Below are 10,189 nucleotides of genomic sequence, written 5' to 3'. Positions count from 1 at the left end.
TACTCTGTTCTGTACTTATATAAGTGAGTACTTATAGTATTTAAAATTAAAACTTGCAGGCAGGAGCTCACAAGAAACAGCAGTTTCAGAAACCTTTGGAGAAAGCACATGAATTTCTACGTTTTTCACAGGTGCAGTACAACGCAGGGGCGCTCAGTGACAGTAGGTGATAGAGTTTGGATGGGAAGTGTAGATGTAGGTGATATAAACATACCAATTACTGATTTATTTATTTTTAAGAGATGTACATGATGCTTGTAACAGTTGTGTACAATTATATTTACTTAATTCTAGTAGCAATGGTGATGAGTTGACACCATCACCAATATTTTATGTACCCCAAACTTAGGTTAATGCAGAGATAACCTTAAAATCTATGTAAATGGTTATAGATGTTTGTGTTGCGGCAAATAAACACATTGCCTTGTATTTTTATAGTTTGTATATCACTATGCCTTTAAACAAAAGTATAGGCATGGTGAAAGTAAGTTCATACCCACAGAAAATATAGTTTTAATTGTGTTACTATTATGATTGTCAGCCTGGTTTATAAAAATAATTATTTTCCATGTTAGCAGACTGGGACACAATTGCTAATAAATTATATTTAAAACATATCTTAGCCTAAAAACTAGGGATGCACCCACACCGTTACTAATATTGGTATCGGTGCTGATACTCAGTATTTGGGCGAGTGCTGGTACTCGGCCAAAAGCTCCGATACTTACCCGCAGAGATCTCCTTCTGTCCTGCAGTGCCACGAGTGAGCATGGAGCCGGCTTACCGGTCATTCAGGAAGACAGGCGGTGGATTATGACCCGTTTCCTAATTGACTAGGAAGCTAGCTTCAATTGTTGCTAAGCAGCCTGGCTTCCAAATAATCTGGGCCCATGGATGCCTATATTCGGTATCGGCGAGTACTGAAAAAAAAAAATCCATACTCGATACCGAAAAACTGGTATTGGTGCATCCCTACTAAAAATAAAACGTGAGTTTACCAGTCCTTGTATGTGGTGACTGCATTAGTTTTCAGTTTAAGATTATATTGAGCAAGTACAGAAAATACCTGTTGATCTTGCCAGAAATGCAGTGTCCTTGTCACTTCCTGTACACAAACAATGAAACGTATCTTTCTTGCATAAAGTATTAGTCCCATCAATTCATCATACAAAAACGATGAACAAAGATAGACATGATTGAAGTCCAGCCTGGGTGATGAGCATGGCTGTACCCATAGATACAATAAAAAAATAAGTATAGCCACTAAGGGACAGGAAATGTTATTGTTAATGTTATTCGCAGTATTACCAGGTGAAAAGAAAAGAAGCCTAAAAAAAAAAGAAAACTAATGCAGTCACCACATCCAAGGACTTGTAATGTGCAATTTATTATTTTTAAATTTTGGGGTTTAGACACACTTGAAAGATCAACTCTGCCTCTAGAAAGTACAGAAACGACTTTGTTTGGACTAAGGTTCCTCTTTAATTCACCCATAGAATAGGTTATATAACATCGATGTGTGAAGTTTTGTACATTGTCATTAACTTTCTTTGTATATGTTTCTGTTTTGCAGATACCAGATAATCCTCCAGAGTATAAGAAGTACTACAGACAAATGAACAAGGTGATGTGTATTCCCTGTGGAGCTTATATCTATGGACAGTACTGTAAAATTATCTTCAGACCAGCTTTGCCTCCAATAATGCTGCCATAACATTCCTTGAATTAAAGGAGAATTATGTGGATGACATACACTCATCCCCATAATTAGCGCCAACATGTGATACTGAAGCTGTCACACGTCGGCTCTATAGTTCAAAAACTCAGCGATTAAATACTGCTGATCGCTCAGTTCCCAATCTTCTCCCTGCATAGAGCAGTGACTGTTAGTCACTGCTCCCTGCAGGGATTTCCCCCTCCCCTCGCCGTTCCTCCAGCACTGACTGGCACTGAAGTGTGGGCAGGTAGAGCCAACTGTCAATCAGTCAGCGGGGTGGATCTCGACAATATTGTCAGGATCCATTCCGGCTGCAGCACGGCTCTGCGCTGTCAACATATAGCGGGCAATAGCAATATGCAAACATCCTTCCAGCTTCTGATAAGTCTTTGCAGTCTGTCAGTCAGAAGCTGACAGAATTTAATACATATTGCGTTGGAGACAGCTCTAGCCTACAGAATGGAGAAGAGTTATGAGCATGACCAGGAGGTAAGATGTCTGTTATCATGCAGGCAGGCAGGCAGGGGAGAGGGATGGGAGTCGCAGAGGATATATCCCAATTCGTAATCAATGGGAGCTGCCAGACGTATCCCTATTGCATTTGTTACAATGAATTTTCAAAACAAATGAAAAGAAGTAATATTTAGCAGAGAATGCCTCCCATAGAATGGTGCCCAATGTGTAACAATTCAGTCATGTTGTTTTTTTTCACACTCCAAAAGGTAATGGAGTGAGAGCAGATAACTGAATTTACATACAGTACTTTCAGCAGTTAGATAGCGGCTAGAATTCTGTGCATTGTTCTACATGGTAATATCATTCTGTTTCCTGTATCACAGGGAGGATTTCCATTCAGCACGCGTGACTGTGGCTGGATTGTGGCAGACTGCACAGCTGAAGGACTAAAATCAGTCATGCTGCTCCAGGAGAACTGCACCTTTCTATCTGATAACATTCCAAGGGACAGATTAAGGCAGGCTGTGGATGTGGTAAGAAACTATTAGATCAGACATTTCTAAATGTTCTCAGATGGTAAGCCCACATTCATACATAGACAACTTGATTGAACCACTCAGGCTAGGAAACTAGCAATTTATGTTTTGAAGGTGTTAAAGGACACAGAGAATACTGAGAATTGTGTGGGCTACCATTAATGACCTCCTGAAAATGCTAGCTGCCTGGTTGTATCTGGGATAAGTATACAGCAAGTGAAGTTAGAACTCCAGATCTGCAAAAAATGTTATGTAATGAATGTGATTAGTGTAGTTTGCATAGACATCTGATGCATTTTACACCTCTCGTAAGCCTCATGGATTATGAGGGGTGTATGATGCATCGGATGTCTACACAGACTACCCCTAAACACATGCTGAGTAGCTGCTCAAGACCAATAGGAACAGGCCACTGGCTAGTGATTAATGGATTAATATATATTTCTGTCTCCTGAAAAACCCAGTAACATTCACTGAACTAATTATTTCTCAGCTTCTTAGCATGAAAAATTCTGATGGAGGATTTGCTACATATGAAACAAAACGTGGTGGCCGTCTGCTTGAATTGCTGAATCCCTCTGAAGTGTTTGGTAAGTAAGTCATCTAAAAAATAGTATTCTGCATTCCAGCAGTCGTTTTTCAAATATCCCCTTGACCTCTCTGACCACACACAAAGGATAGCATAATATGGATGATTTGGTATCTAATTCTGGCAGACTAGCAACTTGCACTACTGCCTCTACATATGCATTGTTTTGTTAACTCCAGTCTTCCACTACCCAGCTTGTCATATTTTCAGGTTTTGCTTTGTCTTGCACGTCTTATTTGAATGATTGATAAGCAGTGAGGCTGAGCAATTTCAGCTAAGCTCAGAGCTTCCTCTAGTGGGAGATATATACATCTCAATATTTAAAGCTATAATAAAAATATGGAAGAGCTTATTAAACACTGAAGTAATAAGTCAAATATGTGCACACTAGAAACACACTATGCATTTTCTTTGACAAGCATGATGCATTTTCCAAATGTCTAGTTTGATTATGTTGTGTTATTTACTGTATACATTTGCAAATGGCCTTATTGTATGGATGGATATATATATATCTATATATATATATCTCATATACATTTCAGGGGACATCATGATTTATTACATTTATGTGGAGTGCACATCTGCTGTGATGCAAGCTTTGAAGCATTATCAAGCCTGGGATCCTGATTACCGAGCATATGAAGTCAGGTGAGCAATCACATACCTAACTCTGTATAAATAAATGGGAAGTCGAGAGGTGCTGAAATATAAGCAGCTTGATTCAAATACCCTTTGTATTTGCAGTTTTTTTTTTTTTCTCTGTCCTTAATTGTGTTCTGATTTCATAGCCATTTTGAGACATCCATACCAATTTCATAGGCACATAACACAACAACAACAATTTAATTTGATAAAAACTGCAACTCTTGCCACTTAATTTGTGATGTCATATATCCAGTAATTACTTTTTTTCCTTAGTATGTCATACATGTCTGAACCATGAGACAAAAATCCTTAGCTGTAATAATAGAGTCAAAGCATTCAGTGCTTTCTCCTGTAAAGACTGTGATATCAGTACTATAGTTATATTATAGGAGAAACTCAGGAATTGAGTGGGAAATAGCCCCACCCTCCACTCTGCCATTGTATAGTTTAATGTGGTGTATGATGCAAACAAACAGCTTCATGATTACATCAATACTTCTTATTGTGTACCTATTCTGGTTGCTGTATGCTACATTGTCCAAACTGTCTCATCCTGTACACTGAGTTGTACTTGACATACTGCAAGGCTGCCTCACTATCTGCACAAGGTTGCTGTACACAGCATACTCACAACCTCACTCTGTACGCTGTGTTGGACATGACTTACAATGAACTGCTCCACTCCTTACACTGTGCTTTAAATGAAATGCTTTGGGCCTTGGACCTCTACACTTGGTACATTGTGCTGTAAATGACATACACCAGACTGCTCCATTTGTACAATGGGCTGAACATGACATACTCCAGACTGCCTCATTCTGTACAATGCACGGTACATTAGATGCTTCACACACTTTCCATCTATAAAGCCATTGTAATTAGAGGGACCCTCAGCTCCCAGGCCATATAAGGATTGCAAACTAGTAACCTCTCCTGGCACTGTCACTGTATGCGGTTAGGGCTTGAAAGATGACTTTGCAGACAGGTAAGGCTCTAGATGACAATCTTTTTAAAGTTACATACTGCTGTTTCAATGTAATTAGTGTTTTTGTGTTAATAACATGTCAGCATTTTTATAAAACCTTGTTTGAAGATTATCTTACTCCTTTTTTTTTTTTAGAGAGACTCTTCAGCGTGGGCTGGATTATTGTCGCTCAGTACAGAGAGAAGATGGCTCCTGGGAAGGGTGTGTGTTCATATAGCATATCTTATTCATCAAGGAAAAGAAATGACGTTTCTATATTGTTAGTGCTTGTCTGCGTTACTCCTAAACTTGTTCTTTGTCATGTGAGGAAGGGACGAGAGAAAGTGACATGGAAGAAATTGAGTGCATAGTGAAAATATTAGACAAAGTAGATTTCCTTCATGTTTGGTCATGTTTTTAATTCAGGGGCGCGCTGTAGGGTGAGATTTGTCACTGCATTGATCACTGCTGTGTATGCAACTCGTACTTTCCATGGCATTTCTTCTGTCTCTTCCACAGAAATAAGTCAATATAGAAAGGTCAATCTGACTTATATTGTATTTGTTTTGCAGGTCTTGGGGCGTTTGCTTTACATATGGCATTTGGTTTGGACTGGAGGCCTTTGCTTGCATGGGATATAAATATGGGTAAGTACTGATTGGACAACCAAGTCAGATCTTCTCAATTGTTTTTTATTTAAATTGTAAAGTCAGCAAAGTAGACTCCTAATATTACATAGTAAGCAAGTGATACATAGATAAAATAAACACTTTAAATATTACCTTAAAAAGGGTCTAGAGCAGCGGTTGTCAACCTGTGGGTTGCGACCCAAAAGTGGGTCGCAGCTCACTGCTGAGGGGGTCGGAGCATCCACTTCTGCTGCGCTAGGTGAAAGGCTCCTCAGCCTCCTCCTAGCGCAGCAGTGTCAGTCAGCGGGAGGACAGCAGAGGCTGTGAATATAAATGTGCCGCTATACACACTCCGTGGCCGTTGCAGTGACATCTAGTGGCCGGGGAGTGTGTACAGCAGGGCTTTTCTATTCACAGCCGTTGCTGTGCTCCTGCCTCCCATACAATGGGAGCTCTGCAGGAGGCGGGCGTCTAAGCAGTGCTGGGGCTGAGAAGGCTGCATGGAGACAGAGCAGGTAGCAGGGGCTGGGGGGGGCTTGTATTCTTGTGAGTGTGCTTCTATTTTTAGTCCCAAGTCCAGCACCTTACTAATTCTGGAGTCCAGCGCTCCGTTGGGGGTCACCACAACTTGGCAAATGTTACCAAGGGGTCCCGGCCCTAGAAAGGTTGAGAACCACTGGTCTAGAGAAATAAAGAATATATAGAAATTGGGCTACTATGTATCAAATCATTAAATGTACATTAAATTCAACTAACTAGATTATGAACAGAATAAGGAAACTTTAGGGTTTCACAAATGAATAATCACTCGTAGTTCATGCAGATTTACTCTTTTTAGTTAGAAAACAGTTACAGCCCAGTGAAAATGTGTAAACAGTTTTGCCCAACACAGCCAAAAGACACAACATGGGCCTACTAGAAGGGGTGTTAGAATTCTTCTGGTTATGCTGTAATGTAGAGTAAAGCTCAGTTTAGATGGAAGGTAACAAAGTCCTATTCCATGTCATATCTCTTTATTTCTCTGTACCTAACCAGGTGTCCAGAGATCAGAAAGGCGTGTGATTTTCTGTTGTCACATCAGATGGAGGATGGGGGCTGGGGAGAAGATTTTGAGTCCTGCGAGGAGAGGAGATACGTTCAGAGTGCAGACTCTCAAATACACAATACATGTTGGGCTCTGTTGGGGCTGATGGCTGTAAGGTAAGTTTTTGAAATAATGTTTCCTTAGATATGTCGATCAAAATGTATTTCCCACATGTGAAAAAAATGACGCAGTGTAAAAAAATCACTTTTACTTTTTAAACTCACACTGCCATTGCTTGGAAATCAGAAGTGGAAAATCAATATGTTTGGCTTCTCTATTTTATAGATCTTAACCCAAAAAATACCAGTTAATCTTGCCAGACATTCCTTGTCACTTCCTGTGAGCTGCACTAAAAAAAATGTTGTCTTTCCTTCCTTTTGTTAAGCACTAATCCCCTCCCCATCTAAGGTCAAGTTCACAATTAGGCGGCGGTGTTTTTGCACGTTCGTCTGCGTGTGTTCAGCGTGCAGTTATTTGCACATTTAAGCGCGTTGTGCACATTTTTATGCACGTTTGTACGCATGTACATGAACATGTGCGTTTTGATTGGCAGCTGAAGAAACATTTCGGACAATGGACAAACGCGTGTACTAACATGCAAACGATAATACAAAATCACCTGCACTACATACAGCGTACAGACCTTGAGTAAGTGGTCACTATGCTGCCCAGAAGAAGGGACCCTGCGTGGCCCCGAAACATTGGCTGTTTGACGCATGTGACGATTGAATAAAAAGTGCTTTACTTCTTGCACATATCGAGTGCTGGTGACTTCTATTATGTACTAACATGCAAAAACGCACACGAAAATGTTCAACATGCTTTTTGCGGCGTGTTTTCGGGTGTTTCCATTGAGGTCTATGGGGCAAAAACGCGCTGTTAACTCCCCAAAGAAGCTCATGTACTTTCTCTGGCATTTGGCATTTTTCTGCTGGTGTTTTGCTGCTAAGGTGTGAACAGGGGCCATTCAAAATCATGGGATTTCTTGTGTGGTGCGTTTTTAAAAGCAATTTTCCAAATTCTCAAAAATGCCATAGGTGTGAACCAGGCCTAATGGAAATGAAGAGAGGAAGACATGTTTAAAGTCAAGCCTGGGTGACAACTGTAGCTTCTTCCATAGAGTGGAGTAGTTGCCCGGCCCTTAGGGTAGGCTTCGAACTTCAGTACCTTGTACGTCGCTAAAACACGCCATACAGCTTATAAAATCAAAACTCCTAATGTACATGCTTGTTAGCTTGCATGCTAAATGACTCAAAGTATTGCAGGCATTGTATTATCATGTCAGCTGAAGAAAGATCATCAACTGCAGCTTTCCTATTTCTTTTATTTTGGTATTTTTTTGTGATTTATTTTTTGTTAGTCAATATTTGCTTTAATAGATATAGGCTAACTTGTGTTTTGTTCACTTTTCACACTTCTATATTGATATTAAGTGGAAATTCTTCATGACATGGATACAATAAAATTCACATTCCTGTAAAATCACACAGGTTCCCAGATGTCAGTGTTCTGGAGAGAGGCATTAAGCTGCTTCTGGAAAAGCAACTCAGTAATGGAGACTGGCCTCAGGTATGAATACACATATACATGTAGAATACATATCCATGTAGTATTCAGTCCATGACTTCCTGCTTTCTGCAACAGCATTGTCTATCAGTAAATTGTAACTCGAATTCTACATGTTTTAGGGAGGCTGCCATAACCAACCTAAACTATATGTAAACCCAGCTAACAGACCTTTTAGCTAACAGCAAACAGACCTTTTTGGTCTGTTAGCTAAACCAATAAAAGCATTTTGTTATATGTACTGCCAGGTATACGGCATTATCATAAAGCCAGGTATACGGCATTATCATAAAGCCAGGTATACGGCTGTATCGTAAAACCAGGTATACGGCTGTATCGTAAAGCCAGGTATACGGCTGTATCGTAAAGCCAGGTATAAGGCATTATCATAAAGCCAGGTATAAGGCTGTATCGTAAAGCCAGGTATACGGCTGTATCGTAAAGCCAGGCATACGGCTGTATCGTAAAGCCAGGCATACGGCTGTATCGTAAAGCCAGGTATACGGCTGTATCGTAAAGCCAGGCATACGGCTGTATCGTAAAGCCAGATATACGGCTGTATCGTAAAGCCAGATATACGGCTGTATCGTAAAGCCAGGTATACGGCTGTATCGTAAAGCCCGGTATAAGGCTGTATCGTAAAGCCAGGTATAAGGCTGTATCGTAAAGCCAGGTATAAGGCTGTATCGTAAAGCCAGGTATAAGGCTGTATCGTAAAGCCAGGTATAAGGCTGTATCGTAAAGCCAAGTTAAAAGTTGTATCATAAATCCACATTAGGCTGGTCCCTTTTTTAAGCAGGTGCTTAAATTCCAACTCCAGTCAGATCCTTTTTTTTAGCTTTTAATACAGAAGGGAAGGCTTAGAACTTCTGCCAGGTTTTAAAGCCTGCCATTGTCCCTGCTGAAGGGAATTCTTCTCACTTCCTATTCTGTCCGACACCTGTCACCTGAACAGGAAGTAAGGGGATATCTTCCGAATGAATATAGGCACAACAATACAATTTTGACAGAGATTCTATAGCTCCCTCACTCTCTTTGGAAACATGTTTTTATTAACAGTTGTGTGATGGGGGTTGCCCTGCTCTGTCTGATACTCAGCAAATAGAGGCAAGTATGGACACAGAAAGCAATACAAAGAGAAGGCTCTATACTATACACTACATAGAATGTATTTATATATACATATATATCTATATAGATCTATATAGATCTATATATATATTGGCTGGAGTTGACCTTTAAGATAACCACTTTGCAGCAAAAGGCATTTAGGTGACCAAGGCATTTGGAGCGAGCTCAAAAAAGGGTTTTCACATATATACAGCTGTAAATGTTAAAGTGGAAATCACCTATTTTCATTTGCATTACTTTTTTCCTAATTTTATATATATTTTTATATCTAGGAGAACATATCAGGTGTGTTTAACAAGAGCTGCGCTATAAGCTACACCTCATATCGGAATGTTTTCCCTATATGGACACTGGGACGTTTTTCCCGCCTTCATCCAAACAGCCCTCTGGCTGGCATCCATAAGGCCAGGTATGGCTGATCCTCAATAAATACTGGAACAGGACCAACTACCCCTTACAAAACCTGACTACCTCCCAAGCTCTGCAGTCTACTAAAATGATTAATTTTATAATTTGGTTATTCATTTTTTTAATGAGACTTGACTTCAGTTTGTGCAATATTGAATGGCGAACGCCAGGAAAAACACAAAATGTGTTCATAAAAAGGTAGAGAAAAGCTGTGTGCGCTTTATATTTTTGGGGAAACCAATTGGATATAAAAGTGGTATGTTTCTAGTTGGAAAATAAGCCTTAACTTTGTTTTTTTGTGGGTAAGCCACTACACACATTCCAACTCCTTCTATACCAATATTTAAAAATGTAAATGTGGGTAGATGATTTATAGATTGTAATCTCTACTGTGATGGCTCTCCTGCAGCGCACAACCAGACAAGGAAACAGCAACAAAACATACTGTGTGTGTGTGTATA

General features: G+C 39.9%; 1 protein-coding gene across 2 annotated transcripts in view; it reads left to right on the top strand.

Moving 5' to 3' along the window:
• Positions 1-9,878, top strand: part of LSS (lanosterol synthase (2,3-oxidosqualene-lanosterol cyclase)) — a 21,532-nt gene extending 11,654 nt beyond the window's left edge. For both annotated transcript variants that reach the window (XM_018564613.1, XM_018564612.1), the window contains exons 13-22: positions 60-131; positions 1,574-1,624; positions 2,557-2,706; positions 3,203-3,299; positions 3,844-3,949; positions 5,067-5,132; positions 5,483-5,557; positions 6,575-6,739; positions 8,114-8,192; positions 9,593-9,878. In XM_018564613.1, coding sequence (XP_018420115.1) covers positions 60-131; positions 1,574-1,624; positions 2,557-2,706; positions 3,203-3,299; positions 3,844-3,949; positions 5,067-5,132; positions 5,483-5,557; positions 6,575-6,739; positions 8,114-8,192; positions 9,593-9,739 — 1,008 coding nt within the window. In that variant the 3' untranslated portion in view covers positions 9,740-9,878. The remainder of the gene's footprint in view (positions 1-59; positions 132-1,573; positions 1,625-2,556; positions 2,707-3,202; positions 3,300-3,843; positions 3,950-5,066; positions 5,133-5,482; positions 5,558-6,574; positions 6,740-8,113; positions 8,193-9,592) is intronic.
• The last annotated feature ends 311 nt before the right edge of the window (positions 9,879-10,189 follow it).

The sequence above is a fragment of the Nanorana parkeri genome, unplaced genomic scaffold (genome assembly GCF_000935625.1).
Source record: "Nanorana parkeri isolate BGI_ZX_2015 unplaced genomic scaffold, ASM93562v1 scaffold765, whole genome shotgun sequence".
NCBI classification, from domain to species: Eukaryota; Metazoa; Chordata; class Amphibia; order Anura; family Dicroglossidae; genus Nanorana; species Nanorana parkeri.
This window is presented reverse-complemented; position numbering and strand designations above follow the sequence as displayed.